The sequence below is a fragment of the Chiloscyllium plagiosum genome, chromosome 18 (genome assembly GCF_004010195.1).
Source record: "Chiloscyllium plagiosum isolate BGI_BamShark_2017 chromosome 18, ASM401019v2, whole genome shotgun sequence".
Taxonomy (NCBI): domain Eukaryota; kingdom Metazoa; phylum Chordata; class Chondrichthyes; order Orectolobiformes; family Hemiscylliidae; genus Chiloscyllium; species Chiloscyllium plagiosum.
This window is the reverse complement of record NC_057727.1, coordinates 45,375,248-45,401,004: the sequence shown is the minus strand read 5'-3', so window position 1 is coordinate 45,401,004 and position 25,757 is coordinate 45,375,248. Positions and strand designations below refer to the sequence as shown.

Genomic DNA, 25,757 nt, shown 5'->3' with positions numbered 1-25,757 from the left:
TTCACTGCATGATACACCAATCAGACAAAGACGGCCCTGAATCAGTTGCTTAGTCTCTATATTGCAGCTGATAATTAGGTATTGGTCTGCATACCCAATGCTGCTTAGTTTATGGTATAGTTAATTGAGGGCATGTGTATGAACATCATTGTTACCAGATGAGAGTCATTCTTCCATCTCATGCTTTTGCCATGTCTCAGGACCCTCTTCTCACTTTGTATTTTGAGGCTTCAGAACTTCTCTACTTCTAAATACCACAACAGCTTCGTGCCTGAAAAATTTCTGCACCTCCACCAAAATGCTTCCATTTTCTACTTCTTTACACAATGTTATCAAGCTTGAACTACATCCATTATTACCTAAATTCAGGAACTCCCCCATCTTTGGCCTGACAAATTTCCAAACTCCAATGCAATCCACCACTCTAGAGCTGCTAGATGCCTGGTAGATACATGCAATCTGCAATATCTGGTGAAATATCATGACTTCTAAGGAAAGAATACCATTTCTAGATATGAACAGATGTCTGCCCTCCAGTACAGTATTCCTGAAGGTGATAGTCTGACCAGTTGCTTTGTGTGTGCATTCTCATGAAGGATGAAATGTGCAGGTACCTGAGCTTGATGGCCCAAACCTAGGGCCTAGCGATAACAACAGTTGGCAGCCTTGCCAGGAGAGGAGGATGCTGGTCTGGTCAGAAAGAGAGCATGAGCGTACCTCAAAAAATGAAGTTGTTCTCAGGATATCATTGCAATTCAAAAAATAGAGACCCAAGTCTGTGAGGACATTGCAGTGGAGGGATAATTTGTCTTGTCCATGCCTACATCATTTCCTCCACACAACTCCTGTCATTGAATGACAGAGCCTCCAGTTCCAACATCCTTGCAGACTCCTGATGGGAGGTGCTTTCAAGGAGCTCAATCAGCAGGCTGGAAACTCGGCAACACGGGTGGCCAGAGCTGGGCTGCAGCTGCCGGTTGAGGACACGTTGGCTGTCACTCAAAGACCAGATAAATGATAAAATGGAGCTGCTGATAGCACTCAGTGCCAGTGATGTGGAGCAGTCCTTGACCCCAGATGGCACCTCTTTTGGATATAGAATACCCAAAAAGGAGTCTTCTCTTGACTGTGAAAGTGGCTCAATTGGACTCTGAGTAAGTAGCAAGTCTACGGACCTTCCCACATTATCGAAATAACACAGGAAAGGAACGTGTTCGGTGTGTTACCTGATGTCTTCCGCACCATTTTATAACCTATCTTTGCCATTATCTCATGTACAAAGGACTGATAATATCCACTTGAAGATATTCTATGATATAAAATACCTGAAAATTTAAAAAAACCAACATTTTTCCTAACTGATCATGAGTAATGTCATAGAAGATTCATTTGTGCATTGTGAAAGTATATATTTCAGATGTATATCAGGACAAATTCCTCCAAACAAGTCAGGTTTTCTTTGATCATTGCACCTTAGCAAACTTCTAATGAAGCAATGATGATGGATAGTATTACAATAAGTTAGCCTACCCAATTCCACACAATCTTAATCTTAACATCCCAATTCTAGCATTTATCTACTATTCATATTGCATTTATTTTCTGCCAGTCATCTTGCAAAACTTTACCTGCTTAATACCTGTATCTAGCAGTATTCTTTCTCATTTTGTGTAACTTTTCTCATTTCACTTTTATAAGCTTGGTTAATCTAACACTCTCCTTAATCTTATTAATTTGTTTGGCAAAAGGTCAAGATAATAAGGTGGGCTTCAGCATATATCCTTTGCACTCAATAAAAAGGTGTCCAGCAGCTTTACACTCCGGGCTGTTAAGACTAAAATCATTCATCTCCAAACTTTTTTTTCTGAATAGTTGCAAAATCTAGAAACTGTACATTGTTTCTGTGAGTCATATCTTTGAACAATATCAGCAGGAATTCTTGCTAACATTACATAAGCAGCTACTTTTACTTTGAATTGTATGCATTTGGATAGAATGCCACTTTACTCCTGGCACATTACTTTGAATCAAATTATATAGAGATTAAATAGGATTATGTTTTTGTTCTCTGTCTACATCAAAGATCTACAGAGACAAATCCATTTGCTGAATGATATCCAAATAAGTTAATAAATAAATATAGTTTGCAGTTTAGTTTAAAAGATATTTAAAAGCTTTTTTTAAATATAAATTGTGCTTTAAATGGAACCACAACCATTACGGTAACTTTAAATTCAAATTAATTGGTTAAAAAATTGGCAGTGTCAGTTAAAGAGCTTCTTTCAATTTTGAGACCATTATAAAAGTATTTTTTCTCTGTTAGAAGAATGGAACCTAATACACTAATACCTACAGTACATCAGTTACTTATCCAAAATGAATTGTGAATATTACTAACCTTTTTGTTTCCTTATACACAGCAACCCTTCTATTATAAAAAATATACAGACCAGCCTTGCATATGGATCACCTCTTAATGCTGCTTTACAGGTAAGATCAACAAATGCCTTCAGTCTGTAAAGTCCACAATACCCATAGCCTTTGCTCCACATTGAATCTTTCACTAATTAGATATTAAAATTTAATTTCTTTAAAACTTTTTAAGTGTATAAAGCAATAAGCCCCAGGGCAAATGTGTTGTAAGCCACTAGAGAATTAGCTGGTTGTTTCACATTTTGAATATTGTGGCAAAAATTAAAAGTTCACTTATTAATATTTATCAGTGGTATCATAATTTCCACCATCTTATTTCAGAAATTTGCTAGAGGGAAAAGAACCATAAGTGTAATTACTCCAGCACAACTATTAATGACTCAATGATGGGATGCAGTGTCACATGACCCCCTATTGTTACTGGTGCTATGGAGGAAACACAAAGACAGCTTGAATTCTGCTCAGTCTCTGTTATCATTAACATAGTTTGTATTTTCTAAAATCAGACAGTTTCATTTAGGAATTTTTGCACTTACATCTTTTTCTTCCACCAGTGTGATTGATTCAGCCACTTTTGGCTATAGGTAATATATCTTCTTCACAGTAGTGATCATTTGTGACATGAGGTGCAATTGCAGTAGGGACAGTTCATGACCTGCTACATATTCCTTCCTCTATATTGGAACACATCACCATTGTACAAGGCTAAATGCTAACAACCCAACTAAGGCAAATGATATATGAAAGCAAGCAAAGGAGCATTTCAAGTGGTAACTTTTTGTTGCAATTTTAGAGGATTAGCCAAACTGCTAATATTTGTAAAGAAGCATTTTATTATTGTACTGTTTTCTAAGTGTTACAATCTTGCAGCTGTCACAACTGCATTGGGGCCACGAGTGAGTTGGGGGCTCGAGTAGATCTGACTAGCTTTCAGTTTGGAGTGCTGATGCATTAATGCCCTCAGCCTATGAATCTGTAATTTGTACAGCCCAAAGGACAATCCTTAGTTTGATTACACATTTCATCCTGTGTTGCACAGCACACATATCCACAGCATTCTTTCCCACTGGCAGGCATGACAATGCCACATGGTTGTGTGACTCATCTGTTGGGTTTCCAAAATAAACTTTTGAACTTCAAACACTGCTGCTGCCTCTAAACATGTGTGTTATAGTCAGTTACATACATTTGGGTAAGCAGCACTTTTGACTACAAATGCCATCAGAAATGTACAGAATGATTCTTTGGTGTTTTGATTACCAAAGCATGTGTTGACCTCTAACATCAGAAAAATGAGAAAAAATGTTAATAGATGCCTTGAAGAACAATAGTAAATACCTTTTGCTGTCAGCTTGCAATCTCTGGAGACATATGAAATAGCTTTAAAGCTTGTTTTATCTTGCAGAAGATATTAAAAATTGCAAGCAGTTTCGTAGCTTTTTATATATATGAGCCGTAGAGGCATAAAATAAAGCTGCTAGCAATCACCAACCTGCATGCATGTCATCTTGATATTTAACCCATGGATAATCGTAGCATTTAACATACTTGCTATATTGCCAAAGTGCAAATATATCTACAATTGGGTGCTGTCCCACTGATGCAAATAGTAGAATAGTTATGTGGTTTAAAATACTCAATAAAATATGCATATTTAATAGGCATACAAGTTGAAACTGTTGAAAAAGAAAACACTCAGTAATAAAAATGGGTTGCTGACCACAAAGTACCACATTGAAACTGGATTTAGATTTTCCAAAAAGCAATAAGCCATGTTTCAGATCATATTTGCATACATGATAAGTTCCTAATTTCTGCCTCTTCATGTTGGCTGGCACATATCTGCCTGACAGGCAAAATTCAATTCAAGATGAGACATTTCTAGAATTGGCCCTTAAATGTGTGTATAGCCTATTATTATAAATCAGTTTGAAGTCAGTGAAAAAGACAGATTTATCTGTATATAGACCCAAAAGAAAATGCAAGCCCAGGTTCATCGCCCAAGAATAAGAGTTCATCCCTGCATACTAAACGGTCAATGGTTGTGAAAGTGAAGGAAAGACTTGTATCTAAAAAACTTGACCATTTTGTCAGTTTGTACTGAAGCCATGATATGGAGAATGTTGAACTGATAGCATTAGGAGATCAGTCTGAATCTTGACATCCTGAGCACTGTGACATTTATTGATTTGCTGTGCATAACATAACCTCTGCATATTGTGCAGGTACATTCAAAATGAAGTGTGACCATTAATCAAGATGATACTAGAGTGAAATAATGCAGAAGCTGGCCATCTGAAATCTAAGCAGCAAAGTGTTGGAAATACTCAGCTGGTCTGAAAGTCTCTGCAGAGAGGGAGAGACAGTTAATGTTACCTTTTATTGAGCAGAATTGGAACTTAAGGGCAAATTAATCTGACCTTCGTGTTGGTGCACACTTATGAGTGTTGGAACCGAAACCAAGAAATGGAAAATTTAAAAGTGTTAGTTGATTAATTTTTGCTGGAAATTCATTTCGATCTTCTGCTGGAATTAGGCAAATGATGGAGAGAAATTCTGGTGAAATTCACCTCATAAAGATTAGGTGGAACTAAGTTTCCAAATTGCAGTTAGCTGGTGCCAACTTTGGATTATAAAAGAGTAACTATTGTAGGAAGAATAAAATGTTGAGATTTCAGTCTTAAGGACTGAAAATAATTTGTGAAATGTACTGTGCTCTGAACCTTGACCTTAGTGAGGCTGTAGACCATGTATATAAATGTTTAAAGAAAAGGCAATAGCTTGACATTTCTTATGGAGGTGATTAGTTTATCTACCATTCTTGGCCTTAATCTATTACAGTAATAAGCTGCAGACAATAACCTTAAACTGCTTCTTATGTTTTCGGCAGAAACACATCAGTAACTTGAAGCTACAAATTTGTGGCAAGTGAAGGCTGGGCTGGAACAAGGGGTACTTTTTCTTCAGTTCAGTTGAAAGGAGCCAGTTGCTTAGTTGTCTTTAAACATCATGATAGAGGACCACAGCAATAAGATGCAGCCATTCGATTTACAGGGAAGTCTGTCATCTCTGTTTAGACTTTCTGTAATCATATTTTGCAAATGTTAATGGCATTAAGTCTCAAAAATCAGTTTCTAAATCCCTAGTTTATGTATATGCCAGTCAGATTTATGTTTGAGATAAGATATATATTTTTGAAGTATTTTCTCTGCAATTTCCCAAAGAGATATTGATTCATATGTGACACATTTCCTTATCTATAGGTGTCTAGCTAGTTCCTAACCTCACTCTTTATCAGTAAAGACAAGTTTTAATAGGCAATTCAAACATAATGGATACCTCCCACATCAAAAGTAATATTTTATTTTGCTATGGACTTTTATTTCTGATTTGTGATTCTAACAAAAAGTGTAGACTACCAATCCAAAAATAAATTCACAAAACTTTATCAAATATGAGAGGAAAGTTAAATTATTACTCATTAATGCCTATTAATGAAAAATCTCTACATTTGAACAATGTGAAAAATATTCCTCTCAGGCATTACTCTCTTTCAAAATACTGTCTTCATGAAGGAGATGGCGTTTTCGATCTGCAACTCAAGAAGCCACCATTGCTGATTATCTCTCAGTGGATTACCACCAGGCATGGAGAGAAAAGGACATATTAGGGACGATAGCAATGCAATTAGCTACTAGACATTACAATGAACTAATGATTATTGCAATCAGGTTCAGTTGTGAGACTAGCTGAGAATTGCTATCTGACTGAAGAAAACTTTCCAAAGCCTCTTTTAAGAACATCTATAGGATATCTCACCCATCTATCTCATTCAGGCACTTCATTAAGGCAAAAACTTAAACCCTATATTGGTGCATGGCTGTTTTAATAAACTTGAGTATCACAAGCACAGTTAGCTAATGTGTTACTAGATTAGATTAGATTACTTACAGTGTGGAAACAGGCCCTTCGGCCGAACAAGTCCACACAGACCCACCGAAGCGCAACACACCCTTCACCTAACACTACAGGCAATTTAGCCTGGCCAATGCACCTAACCTGCACATTTTTGGATTGTGGGAGGAAACCGGAGCACCCGGAAGAAACCCACACAGACACTGGGAGAATGCGCAAACTCCACACAGAGAGTCGCCTGAGGCGGGAATTGAACCTGGGTCTCTGACGCTGTGAGGCAGCAGTGCTAACCACTGTGCTACCGTGCCGCACACTAATTAGGGCCTTCGCAAAGTGAAGTGCATCATTGATTGTGTACGTGTAGCCACTTTTACATCCATTCTATCATGTTCCTAAATGGGAAAGACTTTTGCCTATTTTCAAAAAATATGCAACCCATAGAAAAAATGCCTTAATGCCTGGTGCTTTGAAAATACACCTTTAGAGGCTGTAAAGCATCTAAAGCACTTTATAAAAATACATTTAACATTGTGGCATGGTCATTGATACCTCTGCACAGCTCTTACATCCCTCATATCCCAGAAAAACAAATATGTTGCCGGGGAGACAATGGCCTAGTGGTACTATCACTGGACTGTTAATCCAGAGACCCAGGTAATGTTCTGGGGCCCCAAGTTTGAATTCAGTTTAAAAATCTGGAATTAAGTGTCTGATGGCAATCAATCTAATGCCAATTGTCAGGAAAAACTCATCTAGTTCACTATTGTCCTTTATGGAAGGAAATCTATCATCCTTACCTGGTCTAGCTTACATGTGAATCCAGACCCACAGCTAATGTGGTTGACTCCTAACTGCCCACTGGACAATTACGAATGGCAATAAATGCTAACGATGCCCATATCCAATGAAAGAAAAAAAATTGGATAAACCTGGGAACACCAGTTTTGCAAAAAACAGTAATGGAGTATAAACTGACAGTGGTAAGTTTCATAATAGATAATGTTGCCATTGAAAAATGCCTCACAAAGAACTAATTGAATAAATTTGAGCACAAGAAATATTATGGCACACAATTGCAATCAGCCAAATTCCCATTCTAGTTAGGGGCATAGTTGTGTGAATTGCTGATTACACAGTTCCTCCAGAAAACTTGTTGTTGTGAGACTGTATATGTTGTCTTTGAATCTCTACACAGTCACCACATTTCTGAGTCTGTTGCATGGAGCTACTTATGCAACCTTGGGTTTGCCTTTGAACAGTTGACTTATTTTTTGTACGATAGAGGAAAATTATCTGCAAGATCTAAAGAGTAAATTTATTTCATGTTATCTTTAGTATTGTGTTTAACACATTTTATTTGGTGTGTGTTGTGTTGCTTGTTGATATGACCCCTTGTCCTGTGTCTCTCTGGCTAAATGAATAACACTGTTGGCTAACCAGATGACCAGCTTTAAGAGAGAGCCAAGGTTTGTACGTTTTAACTAACACACACTTGTGTCAGTCTCCTTTGCTGGAATCATTGTTAGCTCTTATTTTCTGACTTGACACCTGTGTGATAGCCTTGAGGTTCTGTATTATGAAGGATAGGCAGCAATGTGGAGTTGATGCCATAATCCGATCAATCAAGATCTTACTAAATGGACAGACAGGCTCACCGAGCCAAATGGTTCAGCTTCTCTTTCTTTTCTAACTGCTGGAGACCAACTGTGTTGTCACTGAATCCTTTCTTCACAGTGATCTGTGATCCATGTGAGTTTACATTGGCTGTAACTGTCTCTCTGAACCCTGAAGTTTCATAGCAGTCGGCACAATATTGTTAAGAGACACCGTGTGTGTCAGGCTGTATTACTGCAGTTAATATATCAGGTACTCAACAGCAGATGGCTAGATAAATAGTCCAGACAATATCTCTGCCATTTTTATGAAGATAATCTGGACAGTTTATATACTTGCACTCATTAGAAAACAGTCCCATTAAACACTATTGAGTTCGTTTTTGACTTGGGCTTTCCCAGTGTCCATTCTATCCACTGGCAGTCGTATTTTTTTGTGTGGGGACAGTTGGAAATTGTGAACTTTACATTTCTTCATGTATACTTGTACTAGGTCAGCCTCTGTAATCTGAGTTTAGAAGCAAAAATGCTTCCATCCCAAACATTCAAGAAAGATCATCAAAAGAGTGTTGCCATGAATAATAAAGTAAGGGAACATGTCAACTTTTTCACTAGTATTAACAAACCAAGGAAAATATATTTCTATGAAGAGAGAAATTCATGCCAATTTGAGCAATGTATTTTCAATTTGTTTTTTTTAAACTTGTTACATACCATCTGTATATATTGACACATTGATATAATTTACATGATATATCAGAGATAATGTGACAAGTGTTAGGTGGTGTCAACAGTCGTCCCATATTTGTAGCCTCACATAGTAAATCTGCTTTTCCTTTCTTCTGTTAAGTGTGATTCTTTTTGTTGTTGATAGACATCACTATGTGTTATAGTCTGTGCCTGACAGTCTCTTGTAAGTTTTGCTTTTGATAGACAAGCAGTGTAAATTCAGATAATAGGGTGATTTGTCCTTTTGGAGTTTCTTCCTGCAGGCTATTTGTTTGCCGTACTGTTTAATATTATGTGATTTACATAAGCCTGTGATTTGCATTTCTACAATCTTTCTTGCTACATCCTTGTGAACATTTCTCGAGATGAATACCTTTCTTACATTTCTTGCATATGACGTTTATAAACATTTATCTCTATTTCCATAAGTGTGTTGTGTTGATGCTTCACAGCTATATTCATGCCAGATTTTTTTTTAGGTTGTGCAGATCTGCTGTCAGATTCTCTCAGTATTTTGTATAAAGGCATGTATTCTCTACATTGTAATATTCTGTAGCACATTTGGGACTGCCCTACTATAACTTAGAAGTTGTGTTACATACTTGTAGTTAACAAGAGCATGTTGAACATCATAGGGGAAGAAGTTTGAAGAATGTGCTCAGCAATGTTGTAAAAAAATTGTGCATGCAGTGATCAAGTGTTCTGGATTTTCTGTAATTCATCCTATAATTTGCTTCATTTTGTGTTCTGAATTCTATTCTGTTGAGAGGGGCTTTATGATTTGTGTTCCGGGGAAGGCTACATGCTAGAATTATCAATGCCAGGTTAGGCTACACAAATTCAGGCTAGTACGCATGTGAGGTGCCACGGTTGGATTGGGATTGATACGGTCAGAAGTCGCACAGCATCAAGTTATAGTCCAACAGGTCTGTTTGAAATCCCACGCTTTTGAAGCATAGTCAAGAAGAGGCTACAAACCCTCACCAGCGATACCACAACCAACTGTACATTTTATTTATACAAGAACATGCAAATTTGGCCATTTGGCTTCTTCAGCGTGCTCCAGCATTTAATAAGATCTTGAATGATCTGATTGTAATCTTAGCTCCACATTCTCACTTGCCCTCAATATTCTTTCACTCCTTGTTTACCAAGACTCTATCCACCTCTGCCTTAAAGATATCCAGAGGATACTTTGCTCGTCATACCAGTTCAATAAGTTACTAGTTACTTTATAATTGCTGAAGGTTCATTGTTAAAAGTGTATTGTAGGTTATGCATTTTTGCTTCCATTAACAAAAATTGTGTTCAATAAAATTGGACACTTTTAATCCATCTACTTGTGCTTTTCCAAAATACAAATAGCCATAAGTAGCAGCGAGAAGGGCATAAATCTTTTTTAACAAAAGAGAAAACTATAATTCCATGCGTTTATTTTTCTCTGCAGTTTTAAAGAAAAGAGAATAAACCCGAATACACTGCAGTGTTCTCATTTTAATAATCTTTGAATTTCAAGTAGTTTTTATATGATCCATTGTTGAAATGGGAGATGTGCCAATTTTTAAAAGAGCAGTTTTATGAAATATAATTTAGTTAGCAGTACAGCAAAAATAGCAGTCAATCACAAAGCACCTACAATAATGATCCATTAACGCTTTTCAAGCAGCTAACGAGCCACTTTACTGGTAAAAATGACGAGATGATCATGAATCCAGTGGTAGAGTGTGAAAGCTGTTGAGGAATGACTGAACAGCAAGGTTATGAAGCCCACTTTGCAGAATGGGCATAATGGAAAATCTGGCAGTGTAATATAGTGCAAGATCTGTGCATTTTGATACATTGCCCTCTCTGGTAGGGAGGTATGCATAATGTTGACGCAGGCAAGAGAAAGATGGTGATGAGATGGGATGGAACTTTCTTCAGCATTTCATTTGCAAAAGTTAAGGAATGAAGAATGTTGACAATTCTTTCTAACTCTTAGAATCCTACCATGTGAAAGCAGGCCATTTAGCCCACCAATTCCACACCAACCTTCTGGAAAGCATCCCTCCAGACCCACCTCCCTATCCTGTCCCTGTAACCCTGCGTTTCCATGCCGAATCCAGCTAGCCGGCACAACCCTGGAAACTATAGGTCATTTAACACAGCCAATGTATCTAACCCTCACATCTTTAGGCTGTGGGAGGAAATTGAAGTACTCGGAGCAAACCAAAGCAGACACAGGGAGAATGTGCAAACTCTACACAGGCTGTCACCCGAGTCTGGAATCGAACTCAACTACCTGGTGCTGTGAGGCAGCAGCACTAACCACTGAGCCTCTGTGCTGCACTTAATGATGAATTTATTCCAAATTTGGCCAAGAGTCAATTTTACTAAGTTTTGTGGTGGCTTTACCTCTGTGGTGCCTAGAATGTTTTCTCAAGCTGTCTTCTTAAGCTTCCCTTATTACTTCTGCATCATGGCCCTATGGTGCCCAGCTCACTATATTCTGAAATTAGGCATAAAAGCCAGCACTCACCACTGCAAGGATATCTGGGGACCTGTGGTACTGCTGTCATCTTTGGACCTCAGCCATGTACCCAATCAAGCGTTCGCAAATCAGAGTTCCACTTCACAGTGCTCATAGACCAAGAGAAACTACAAACCAATGCTTCTCGGGCACAGAGATGGCATGCTGACACTCAGTTGCACTTACATGTGCACATTTGTACATCTGTTGTAATTTAAGAACTAAGCCACACAGTTTACGTTTTCCTCACCCTACCTTTCAATCCTATTTAACTCCGATCTACTCATTCCCCAAAGTCCAATGACCATCTTCTCCAGGGTTAGTATGAGATCGTAACATGCAGAAAAGTCTTCCAGTGGTTCATAATGCTCACTTCCCGTTCAGCAACTGCAAAATAGAACAAAAAAAACCAAACACACAGAAATTATGTCCCTGGTAACAGCAATTGACTGCCCTTTGACTGTAAATTTGTTGTAAGTTGATCAGTGATCAATGCACCCAGCTCTCCGATCTGGAGCTGGATGGCAGTTAAATCCTGTCAGGCTTATTGCACTTGATACTGAACTGATGTACCATACTGAAGGTGATGCCCCTCCTGCCCAATGTCCTCATTCCCCTCCTTGGAAGACTGCTGTTGCTCCCCCACTCTTCAGCATCCATCACGTCCACTCATGTCCTGCCCCTGTTGTGCAGGGCAGACCATACTAGGCTAATCAAAATCTCAGCAATGTTGATTTTACCCTGTGCTGAGTAAGTACCTGGTTAATGAACTTTGGTACCATCCAGTATGAGTGTGGTGGCTATCATTTTCCATTTCCAGTGCGCCATTACCAGTCACATGAGCATAATTTGCAATGCTGGTGCCTCATAATTGAGAGAGTCTCAGGATCAGCTTCTGACCATCAAAGGATCTCAAAGTTCCTTTCTTGCTGGTACTCCCTAGCAAACTCACTAGTTTTCCTCCACACATTTCCACCTACAACACTTTGAATTATGTCTTCAGCTCTTGCCATGACACCCTGAGACCTGAGCCTCTGATTTACTTATAGCCACCATTATGCTGTGAAGGTCATAGTGCTTGTGATTTGTTGATAACTGTCCCTCCCACAGGAGCTCATGCTGCCCAGTGCACTGTTGTCACCCTCCATTCATAGAATACCTACAATGTAGAAACAGATCATTTGGCCCAACAAGTCCACACTGACCCTTCGAAGAGTATCCCATCCAGACCCATTCCCCTACCCTATTACTCTATATTTTCCCTGACTAATGTACGTAACATATACATCCCTGAACATTATGGGCACCTTAGCATGGCCAATTCACTTAACCTCAGACTGTAGTGATACATCACCTTCCTCAAACCTAACTATCCAAGCAGATGAGTGACTGTGTCTAAGCCCTTGGAGTGAAATTGAACAATGTGTTTTGGATTACTGTACCAAAACCCCCAGTCAATGACAATCCCTCTTGACTGAGGACTATTCGACTTTAAGACATGCACATTTGTTTGATGTCCAGGCATTGTGCTTGCCTTGTTCTCTGCTAGCACATGGTGCTGGTTTGGCATGAACATTAGTATGATACCATACAGCAATTATATACGTCCGCCTGGATGAATCACTGCTGATAACCATGATCAGCTGTTTGGGCTTTGTGTCTGCTCTGTAAAGCAAGGCAAGACAGAAGTACTGTCAGCCTTTGACCTCTGACTGAGGGGACAAAGTGCAAAAAGGCAAGGCAAAACAGAGATCTGGTGAGCATCGAAGTAGGTACAAAGTGAGTGAGCTTTAAAAAAGCAAGCAAACAGCACTGGTCAAATCGATAAGTTGGGTGCCTGTCCTTGCATGTAATGAGTCCTCCCAGTAGTATTACAATTAAAGGTGCCAGTGTGCTCCAAAGTGCAGCACAGAAGTGAAGTACAGAACGAAAATGCATGCAGATTGGAGATCTGCTATGATGGTGTGGTGAGGCTGGCGCACGTCTGTGGTCAATGGGTCCATGTGGTCATTGCTCATGGACACTATCCTGAGATGTTGGTGCCTGGTGTCCATGATGGAGGTGGAAGAGCAAGAGGCAAGGCTGAGTAACCATTCTGACTTGCTTGTTGGGAATTGTCACCATCTAGTTTCAATCCAGCAGATGGAAGAGGCATATTAAGGCAAGGTCAGGTAATAATGAGAAGTTCAAAAATGCAAATAGGTCTGTCTCTGCTCACTAGGGAAAATCTTGTCTCAGTGTTCAACAGTTGATTGGAAAATTGGAATTTTTGCTATCAATATCAAAAACATTCTTGCTGGCTGTCTTCCACAATTTCCCCAGCTTTCTCAATAATGCCCATGTCAGTCAGTGCCTGGGAAGATGCCACCATCACCATTGATTCTTGAGCAAGTTTGAGCAATCTGAAAGATTACTTCCTATGCACATCTTATTCAGGCATCTAGTGGATTAGCATGATTTGAAATTGGGGAAAAAATGACAGACTTGTGTAAGAGCAATCAGAGAATCCAACTTGAAGGGAAACTGGTGTAATTACAAACCATGGTTACATATTTAATTGAAGGTAAGTAAAATTGGAGATGAGGTTAAAGTAAATGTTTTCTACAGTATGATGGGGCCATATCCCTTTGCTGTATGTTATTAACTAATGGTGTCAAAGATGCCATTGATGCAAAGTAGTGAAGCAAATGAAATTCTGAACTCCCATTGGAGCATGTCAAAGATTGAGAGTTCATTGAGACTGCATTTTGTAAAAGGAGGCAGTTGCTAAGTTCAATGGTACATTCTTGAGTAAAGGAACTCTCGTCACTGCATATTATAAAATGTAGAAATCAATCATTGATGCCTAGAGAGCAATTAAATCCATGTCAAGCTTTTTAGCAAAGGCAGTAAATTGACATGAAAGGTCTTTGAGGACATAACTATGAAAATGGAAGAGAGAGCAAGAGTTACAAATCGTTGTGAGCTCCACCAGGTTTGAGGGGGATCAAAGCCATGACAGCCAAGTTCAGATTTTCCAAGCCAAAAATATAATTGCTAGCCTTCCTATTGTAACCATCAACAATTAATATGTCCACATTTTCTGCCTGGCCTGCTGTACTTTTCCAGCACCACAATTTTCAACTCTGGTCTCCAGCATCTGCAGTCCTCACTTTCTCCACATTTCCGGTCAGGCTACCATGTGTATGGGAAGGCCGGAGACATGGAAGCATCATGCGGGGTAGAAGAACCAGTAATGCCTAGTTTGCAGTTATACACCAGGTTACGGTAATGATAAATCTAAAGTTATTTGTGGAGTTAAAACATTCTTGAATGTACATTTGATAAATGTGGAAGGACAAGTTATAGAGTCAAAGAGTCAAATAGCATGAAACAGACCCTACAGTCCAACCTGACCACCACCATGTTCCCAAACTAAGCTAATTCCACCTGCATGCGTTTGGCCCAAATACTTCCAAACCTTTCCTGTTCATGTACTTATTCAAATGTCTTTTAAATGTTGTAACTGTACCTGCAACCACCACTTCCTCTGGCAGTTCATTTCACACACTAACTCGCTGTTAAAAAAAAACTATCCTCAGTGTCCTTTTTTAATCTTTCTCCTCTCACCTTAAAAATGTGCCCTCTACTTTTGGACTCCCCCACCTTTTGATACTCATCTTTTCTATGCCCCTCATGATTTTAGAATGCTCTATAAGGTCACCCCTCAATCTCCTATGTTCCAGTGAAAAAAGTTCCAACCTATTTTGGGGCAGCATGGTGGCTCAGTGTTTAGCACTGCTGCCTCACAGCACCAGGGACCTGGGTTCGATTCCAGCTCTGGCGACTGTTGGAGTTTGCACACCTCTCCGTATCTGCATGGGTTTCCTTTGGGTGCTCCAGTTTCCTCCCACAATCCAAAGATGTGCAGGTAAGGTGAATTGGACGTGGTAAATTGTCCATAGTATTCAGGGATGTGTAGGTTAGGTGCATTAATCAGGGGGAATATAGGATAATAGGGGAAGGGAATAGGTCTGGGTAGGTTGCTCTACGGAGGGTTCAGTGTGGACCTGTTGGGCCAAAGGGCCTGTTTCCACACTGCAGGGATTCTATGACCGATCCAGCCTGTATAACTCAAACACTCCATTCATGGCAACATCCTGGTAAAGATTTTCTGAACCCTCTCCAGTTTAATAACATCCTTCTTATAACAGGGCGACCAGAACTGCACGCAGTACTCCAGAAGAAGCCTCACCAACGTTCTATACAACCTCAACATGACGTCCCATCTCCTGTACTCAAAGGTCTGTGCAATGAAGGCAAGCATGCTAAATGCCCTCTTAACCACCCTGTTTACGTGCGACACAAATTTCTAAATAATTATGTACCTCAGCCCCTGGGTCTCTCAGTTCTACAACACTACCCAATGCCTTACAATTAATTGTATAAGTCCTCCCCTTGTTTGTTTTACCAAAATGTAATACCATGCATTTATTCATGTTAACCTCTGTCTGCCACTCTTCAGTCAATTGACCCAATTGGTCAAGATCTTTTTGTAATCAAAGATAAACTTCTTCACTGTCCATTATGTCTCCAGTTTTGCTGTCATCTTCAAATTTACTAACCTATATTCTCATCCAAATCATTTATATAATTTACAAACAAAAGTGGATCTAGTACTGGTCCCTATAGAACACTGCTCTTTATAGGCCTCCAGTCTGAAAAACCACCTTCTCTCTCCTATCTTCAAGCCAATTGGCAAGGTCACCCTGAGTATTATGTAATCTAACTGTACTAATTAGTCTGTTGTGTGGAACATTATCAAAGGCTTTACTCAAGTCCAAGTAAAAGATGTCTACTGCTCTACTCTCATCAATCTTCTTAGTTACTTCCTCAAAATATTCCACCAAGTTTGTGAGACACTACTTCCCTCACATAAATCCATGCTGACTATCCCTAATCATTCTTTGCCTCTCCAAATGTATGTGAGCCCTATCTTTCAGAATCACTTCTAACAACTTATCCAACTTTGATATGAGACTCACAGGTCAATAATTCCCAGGTTTATCCTTGCATTCTTTCTTCAATAATGGCATAATGTTTGCTGTCCTCCAACACTATAGTTTATAGGTGATACAAATATTTCTGCTAGGGACCCTACAATTTCCTCCTTAACTTCCTACAACATCCTGGGATACCCTTGATCAGGTCCTGGAGATTTATCTACTGTTATGTTTTCTAAGACATCCAGTATTTCCTCTTCTGAAATGTGGAACTGTTTTCAAAATATCAATATCGATGAAGTTGAGTAAGAATATCAAAAGGGTTATATTCAGACATCGAGCAAGAAAAAAAACAGTAAAAGACGTGCCCAGATTAAAAATGAAAGTTGGAGGTTCACACCTTTCTTTAGCCATAGGAGCAATGGAACAGGAGTAGACCGTTGAGCCCACCGAATCTGGAAATATCAGTATTCCACTGTTTGGTGAAGTTGTTGTTTGTGTTGAATACAATGTCAGCAGATCATGCAAACCCAAATATTTTTTGAGGATGATTCATTTTTGCTCCTCAATTAATGGAGGACAATGCGATGAGAAATTGCAGGAGTATTTACATGTAGAAATAAACTAAATCCTGCAGAGTTTAAGAGTCAGTATTCTGCCAACATTTAGAGGGAGATATCAGAAGAACATCGTCAAGAGCACATAGTGAATATATAAGCCATAGCAAGAAGCTATTTTCGATGCTCAAAGCTAGGTAGAGTAACTGAAGAGTTCTCAAGTGTCTCAGAATGAGAAATCATCCAAGCAAAGTTCCTTTCATTCAATGGTCAAAAACACAAAAACTATGGGAATGCAGTCAATTTCTTTGAAGTAAAAGGGAACAAATGCCTTATTTTGGTCAGTAGCTTTAGCAAGTAGGTGAATCTCTATCTGCTCAATATCACCGGTACCAAAAGTACTGTGGTTTCGAGAAGCAACAAATGATGCTGCAGAAAGAAGCTTACAGCTGTGAAAAGGTCTTTGCTGATGTGTTTGATAGGTGATGAGATAAATAGGAATGTTCATGTTTATCTTCAGTGCAGACTAGACAATTTTGTTTTTGCAGAATAATCCCACAGTGTGCAACAGGTTTCACATTTTACAAATTAAACATGCTCCTAGGACAGGTTTAGTTTGCGTAAGCTTGACATCAATAGCAAGGTAGACCAAAAGCAAGATGAGGGAAGATGAATCATGATACTTGAGGTGTGAAATGTAAGAGTTCAATGCTGGTTATGATAAACCACCAAGGTAATGAAGACATTATGTAATTGGAGTTGTTGTAAAGAGATCTATGTGCAGATTGGCGAGAGGCTCCATTAATGTTGTGCAGATCATTTGCTTGAAAGAAGATATCTGACAATGCCAGAGCATTAGAAACATATGATCGAAATTCCTCACACAGCCCAAAATGAAAGTCAACAAGAAACTGAATCAGGATCTTTGATTAAGAAAAATCAATCAGCATCCCAGTTCCAGTCATTGACTATCACCTCCACTCAATGTTTAGGTGTAACATAGTCAGCATTGAGAGATAAGAAGAGAAAGAAACCAGATAAATAATTGAAAGATTATCAGATAAAAGAAGAAAAAGAATGTTATTTTCATTATTTCTTGTCAAATAATCATTCTTGTTCAACTGGTGTTAAGTAACTTTTTTTAAACATGTATATTGTTCCGATAACTCTGTTCATGTGTGTTTTGGTTGTGATTATAGGAAAAAAAATATCTAGTCCAGCTTATTTGTTTTTATTTTCACAAAATGATGTTGGTTTAGTCATTCTGAGAACTTAGATACATGTAACATTTTAAATTTTAATGTACAGGCTTTTTTAAATGGAGAAAGAGTTAGTGTAATTTAAGATCTGAGCATTTTGCTCAAGCAGAATGTTTAATTGGAAAAATTTAATGGTAGACAATAGACAATAGGTGCAGGAGTAGGCCATTCAGCCCTTCGAGCCTGCACCGCCATTCAATATAATCATGGCTGATCATTCCTAATCAGTATCCTGTTACTGCCTTATCTCCATAACCCTTGATTCCACTATCTTTGAGAGCTCTATCCAACTCTTTCTTAAATGAATCCAGAGAGTGGGTCTCCACTGCCCTCTGGGGCAGAGCATTCCACACAGCCACCACTCTCTGGGTGAAGAAGTTTCTCCTGAGCTCTGTCCTAAATGGTCTACCCCGTATTTTTAAGCTGTGTCCTCTGGTTCGGCACTCACCCATCAGTGGAAATATGTTTCCTACTGCCAGAGTGTCCAATCCTTTCATAATCTTATACGTCTCAATCAGATCCCCTCTCAATCTTCGAAACTCAAGGGTATACAAGCCCAGTCGCTTCAGTCTTTCAGTGTAAGATGATCCTGCCATTCCAGGAATTGACCTCGTGAACCTACGCTGCACTCCCTCAATAGCCAGAATGTCTTTTCTCAAATTTGGAGACCAGAACTGCACACAGTACTCCAGGTGTGGTCTCACCAGGGCCCTGTACAGCTGCAGAAGCACCTCTTTGGAGGGACAATGGTGAAAAGTATCATGGATGATTGCATGATTGCAAAAAAAATGTAAGAACATTGATGCACATTTTTAAGAAAGGCAGAATGTTGAGGACTGGTGTGGTAAAGTGGTAGTGTCCTTAATTCTGAAGCAGGAGGCCTGGGTTCAAGTCCTACCTGCGCTAGAGGCGCATAATAACATCTCTGAATAGGTTGATTCAAAAATATCAATCAGCAGGGTATTGGGGACTCTTCTGGAGTGGTGAAAGTGTCTCTACCTCTAAACCAGGGGGCTTGGATTGAAGGCCCATCTGCTCCAAATGTGTATTGTACCATGTTTGATGAGGTTAATTTAAAAAACCATACACAGACAGGATATTTGACACCTTCACAGAGAGATAGGCACCACAGGGGCTGGAGCATATTATTTCGCTTTGCAACTCCAGTTTAGTCCCTTCCCCATCTTCCAACCCTCCTGTTTTCATTGTTGCCCTGGTGGGCAGGGCTTGTTCATCAATGAGACAAAAAGTAAAATTATGTGGTGCTGGTGTATTTAATAAAAATAAACAGGCAGGATGTTATTAATGTGTCCCCAATGAAGCGCTGGAATGCATGCAGACACGTCTGAGCAAGTGACCAAGTGGAAAATCTTGAAGTTGTACGTTCTGACAGAGCAAAAGCACAAAGCAAAAGTATTACTATCAAGTAGAAATGCAGTGCAATACATGGAAGATAAAAGAAAATTATAAAGCAATGTATAAATATGCTGTTGCAGAAAAAAGACAAGTGCAATTTACTTCATGCATATGATGCCAAAGATTAATGTAGAAAGGAATGAATGCATTTTGCCCTTAAAGACAGATTAAAAATAGGGCATAGAGTTGGACATTTGATTGGCATTCTACTGCCAGAAAGTGAACTAAGACCTTTTTTAAGAAAGAGGTTTCACAATATCAGGGTGTATCAAACCATATCATAGGTAAATAATTGATAAGAAAACTGCAAGCAGTTTTATTTCATGGTAAGGATTCTAAACTGGCCCCTCCCTAACCTGAAAACCTGTCCTCCTACACGAACAGAACAAAAATTAAATGATCTGTTTTGGTGAGATTGTTTAGTGAGAAATATCTCGGACATTAAAGTGAACAAATTGTACCAAGAAACCTCTTAAATACACGGTTCTGATCAATACAGGACTCAAATGACACCACCACTGGCACTACAATGTTCCTCCAACGCTACATTCCAAAGGCTCTTAGTTTAATGAGCAGGAAATATCAACACTGTACCACCCATAACATCCCAATCTGGCAATAAGTACCAGAACATGCATAAACATTTTGCAACAGTTATATATGGTGTAGCTAAGTAAGCACAAGGCACTGGCAAACCATTACAGATGGCTTTGAAAATGAATTCAAACAGCCTACAATTTGCCCAGTGTTCTCTGCTCAGTCAGATCAATCCCCTAGTAAGATATTCAGACAGATCATTCCCTAAGATGATGTTCTTCAGTCATACAATTACAAAAAAAGCACTGGAATAGCCAGCCGACCGTGAGTTACTATACATGTGTTCCTCATATGGATGCAGGCATCATTTCCAAAAGCTATGATGTTATGACAGGACAGATTCATGTGAACTCGTGTAACTGCATCAGATTTAGGTATTTCAAAAGTTGGTGAGCTTTCTGTATCCATACACTTTGCCTGTTGGTCAAGTAACAACCAGACATAGTTATTCCTTAACAAAAAAAGGAGAGACTTCTCTACAACACCTTTCATGGCTTCAGATTGTCTACATGTCATCACTGTAAATCATAATAGGACAATGTTGAGAAAATGCTTGGAGCAGAATCCTGCAAAGAGTGATGTGAAATTACCAGATGATCTGATTTGTTAAAGTAGTGTTGACTGAGTGAGTAATGTTAACTAGAACATCAGGAGAATTCTCAACTCTTCACTGTACAGCATATTTCATGCCTACATACTAGGGCACAAAGAGTTTAAATTTAATTTCTTGTCAACAATACAATGCTCTCAAATGTACATCTAAGTGTCAGCCATTGCTCAGTGAACAGATTCTGAATCTTGGAGTTTGATTATTGCAGTTTCACAGCCTGCACCAGAGAATCCCCACATGATCTGGATTGAGTTAAGTAATATGTTGATCAATGCTAGCCTTGTGCTGTAATTCATGATATAAAGAGAATGAATTTTAACATGCAAGCAATTTTCAGATAGCAAGGTTGGGAATAATGCAGCGAGTGCCTGCCTTCTCTCCATGTTGGATTACAGGAAGCTCCCAAACCCATCCCAACAGCAGCTGTTATTTTAGTATTGCAGTTGTCTGAAGTGCAGATCACGGAGAGGTACTTTGCACCAAATGTGAAAGAAGCATTGCTATAGAGAATGAACCAGTGAGATGATGACACATAGTTAACTGCTAAGTTTGTTTCAGTGTAAATTAGGCAGTTTAACTCTGGTCTGAGAAATTAACCAGAGAATGGTTGTCACCTGTTTTGTTAGTTGAATTGGGCACATATTCTGGATGCAAATACCAGCATTGTATGTCCCAAAGTGTTCAATATGAGTTTTGTGTCAAAACTTGCACTTGGAAGGAAGGCACAGAGCAGGGAAAATTAGACTAGATACAGTATGAAGGCAATACAATAACTGCAAGGAAAGTGGACACAGAATTGCATGAGTCGCTGAACATGAATGGATTGAAAACTGTTATGATTCTTGATACTTGTTGGCTTGCTGGTCTTGACATTGCATGCATACAATTATTATTGATCCCTACATATGGTAAACAAGCAATTCTGCATTGAGGGAAATCAGGAGAGCAAAAAGGGGACATGAGATAGCTTTGGCAAATAGAATCCAGGAAAATCCAAAGGGTTTTTACAAATACATTAAGGACAAAAGGGTAACTAGGGAGCAAATAGGGCCCCTCAGAGATCAGCAAGGCAGCCTTTTTGTGGAGCCACAGAAAATGGGGGAGATACTGAAATGAGTATTTTGCATCAGTATTTACTGTGGAAAAGGATATGGAAGATATAGACTGTAGAGAAATAGATGGTGACACCTTGCAAAATGTCCATATTACAGAGGAGGAAGTGCGGGATGTCTTGGAACGCATAAAGGTGGATAAATCAGGTGTACCCTAGAACTCTGTGGGAAGCTAGAGATTAGATTACTTACCGCGTGGAAACAGGCCCTTCGGCCCAACAAGTCCACACCGTCCTGCCTAAGCACAACCCACCCAGACCCATTCCCCTACATTTACCCCTTCGCCTAACACTACTGGCAACTTAGCATGGCCAATTCACCTAACCTGCACATCTTTGGACTGTGGGAGGAAACCGGAGCACCCAGAGGAAACCCACGCAGAAACAGGGAGAATGTGCAAACTCCACATAGTCAGTCACCTGAGGCGGGAATTGAACCCAGGTCTCTGGCGCTGTGAGGCAGCAGTGCTAACCACTGTGCCACCGTGCCGCCCTGATTGCTGGGCCTCTTGCTGAGACATTTGTATCATCGGTAGTCACAGGTGCCGGAAGACTGGAGGTTGGCTAAGGTGGTGCCACTGTTTAAGAAGGGTGGTAAGGACAAGCCAGGGAACTACAGACCAGCGAGCCTGACATCAGTGGTGGGCAAGTTGTTGGAGGGAATCCTGAGGGACAGGATGTACATGTATTTGGAAAGGCAAGGACTGATTAGGGATAGTCAACATGGCTTTGTGTGTGGGAAATCATGACTCTTGATTTGGGTTTTTTAAAGAAGTAACAAAGAGGATTGATGAGGGCAGAGCGGTAGGCGTTCAACAAGTAAGAAGTTCAACAAGGTTGCCCAAGGGAGATGGTTAGCAAAGTTAGATCTCACGGAATACAGGGAGAACTAGCAATTTGGATACAAAACTGACTCAAAGGTAGAAGACAGAGGGTGGAGGTGAAGGGTTGTTTTTCAGACTGGAGGCCTGTGACCAGCGGAGTGCCACAGGGATCGATGCTGGGTCCTCTACTTCCTGATGAAGGGCTTTTGCCCGAAATGTCAATTTTCCTGCTCCTTGGATGCTGCCTGACCTGCTTAAGCTGATGACAGCGGTTGTGGGTGGTGTGTTAGAAAAAGAGTAAGTGGGGTGGCTCAGTGGTTAGCACTGCTGCCTCACAGCACCAGGGTCCCAGGTGTTGCTGAACAAAGAGACCTTGGAGTGCAGGTTCATAGCTCATTGAAAGTGGACTCGCAGGTAGATAGGATAGTGAAGAAGGCACTTGGTGTGCTTTCTTTTATTGGTCAGAGTATTGAGTACAGGAGTTGGGAGGTCATGTTGCAGCTGTACAGGACAGTGCTTAGGCCACTGTTGGAATATTGCATGTAATTCTGGTCTTCCTATCGGAAAGATGTTGTGAAACTTGAAAGGGTTCAGAAAAGATTTACAAGGATGTTGCCAGGATTGGAGGATTTGAGCTATAGGGAGAGACTGAACAGTCTGGGGCTGTTTTCCCTGGAGCGTCGGAGGCTGAGCAGGGAGTCCAGAACTAGAGGGCACAGGATTAGGGTGAGAGGGGAAAGATATAAAAGCGACCTCAGGGGCAACCTTTTCACATACAGGGTGGTACGTGAATGAAATGAGCTGCCAGAGGAAGTGGTGGAGGCTGTTACAATTGCAACACTTAAGAGGTATTTGGATGGGTATATGAATAGGAAGGGTTTGGAGGTGGGTGCTGGCAGGTGGGACTAGATTGGGTTGGGATATCTGGTCGGCATGGACGGGTTGGACCGAAGGGTCTGTTTCCATGCTGTACATCTCTGACTCTATGACTATGAGTACTTTCCTATTGGTTCAGCATGATCCTTTGGGAATGTTATGAGTTGGATGGGTTTTTTTGTCGGCATAATCTGCGGACTGGCTAATACCGCTATCACTTGAAGAATGTGGTGATGATTGTGACAGTGGATTTTATTCTTTAAGACGCAGCTGGAACAAATGCCAGCTACCTTAAACACTTCTTTAGAAAAGAAGTAAATGGCATAAATGACTCTTGATGTATCAAATCTATGATCTGGTTAAGTAGGTCTCCGAGCTGACCTCACCTTTTTAAGAACGGGCTACAACTTGATGAACCCTATCATTGTTATCATAGCAATTCATTTTCTCTTCTTTTCAATGCTGGAATGGAGTGACAAAGATGATTCCCATCATCTGCAGTAGCCAGCATCTCACTGAGCTTGCAGAAAGTTCAAACAGAAGTACAAAGGTTTCTTTTCCCCACATCCCTGTCATTCTCAACTTTGATTCCTCAGAGGTCAGGGTTGACTGCTTGGCCTTCAAATGATCTCCTAGCCAGTGTAATCAAAATGATCTCCAAAAACAATCCCCATTGATGCATATTGTTTCAAATAATGCTATTAATGGCTGGCCCTGTACAGGCAATAGCCACATCCTTGGACTGTTTTGTATCAAAGTGGCACCAGCTTCTGAACAGCATCGTACAATCAGCATTTACATTGCTTAATGGTGCACCTTCTTGTAGCTGGCTGAACTGAGGCTCTTTAGTGAGGATGGCAGGCTAGCATTGGGCAGTTGTGCATGTCCTTGTGTAACTTCTGCCTCACTTCCTCACCCCTTTGCTGCTGGAAATGTCAATCATAACGTCAAAATTTAGGCAGTGGGATAATCTGAACAGAAAATACATTGAATATGCATAACACATGACTTCAAATGCTGAATAAAAATATATTTATTGCAATCGATCATGCTGGCTTTCTCTATAGTTAATTTAAAAGTCAGTTAGCCATTTGGTACTATATAAATTGAGCACATCTGAAAAAAGAAATATTTGTCAAATCTTTTCATCATAATTCGCAAGGATGCCAACGTAAAGAGGCAGTATTTTCGTAGACAGCTTGAGAGCATGTTGAATCTACAGCTGCATGCAAAATTTTCTTACGTATCTTAATGACTGCATCCTGTGATTAAATTCACCTTTTGAAATGGAGCAGTCAATTGAGTTCCCTTTCCTTGATATGCTTATTGCAAAACCTGCTGGTGGGTTCTCTAACATTGTCTGCTGTAAACCTGCCTTCACTGAGCCACACTTGCATTTGGATTCCCACAGTCCCACCTTTATCAGCAGTCTCCTAAATAAGGCTATTTGCTCAATGCCCCAAGCTCGATGCTGAATTAGGACACATCAGAGCCATATTACAAGGTAATGGCTACTTTGATCAGTTCATTTGTCACAATATGTAATGAAAACTCAAGGTATCTCAAAAATCTGAGTTACAACTGAAGCTACCCGTTTCACGCTGCTACTGGGCAATAGCAACAAGAGTGACATTCATCACTGACATCATGCAACCATCAAGTCAAATGCACACTTTGTCTGTCACACCAATGAGCAATCTTGTACATCAATTTTAGTGCCAGTGTGGCGCTAGGTATTTGGACCATGCATCTGAAAAATTGGCAGATCATAATGAACAGCCTGTTCCTTCACTATTCGAAAGTAGCATTCAATTTGCTGACCAAATCTAACCTTCCGATGTTAGAAAGACAGTGTACAACATTTGATTCTGATTCTGTGATTGGTAAATAATCCAGATTGTGCTAAGAATTACACTAGCAACCAATTTTAAGTTGTCACTTGAAATCTCAGTGTTGTCCTGTGCTTGAGTGTACTGAAAGATGCAGGATTTTTTAATATACAAGTATTCATTGCATCCAGAATATGTGCTCAATTCAAATGAACAAAATGGATGACAGCCATTTTCTGCTTCATTTCTCAGACCAATCTGAGTTAAACTGTCTGTTTTACATTAAAACAAATTTCACAGTTAATTACCTGTCATCATCTCTCTGGTTCCTTCTCTATAGCAATATTTCTACCAGATACAGGCTACTTGCCAACCACTTTAAATTATAGTGAAAAATGTTGTTCACCTTTCCTATGGGTGACATGGTGGCTCAGTGGTTAGCACTGCTGGCTCACAGTGCCAGCGACCTGCATTTGATTCCAGCCTCAGGTGATTGA

The 25,757-nt window shown here is 39.8% G+C and overlaps 1 protein-coding gene across 12 annotated transcripts in view; it reads left to right on the top strand.

The window, feature by feature from the left end:
• Positions 1 to 25,757, top strand: part of foxp1b (forkhead box P1b) — a 422,867-nt gene that overhangs the window by 382,694 nt on the left and 14,416 nt on the right. For all 12 annotated transcript variants that reach the window (XM_043708338.1, XM_043708343.1, XM_043708337.1 and 9 more), the window contains one exon: positions 2,421 to 2,490. In XM_043708338.1, coding sequence (XP_043564273.1) covers positions 2,421 to 2,490 — 70 coding nt within the window. The remainder of the gene's footprint in view (positions 1 to 2,420; positions 2,491 to 25,757) is intronic.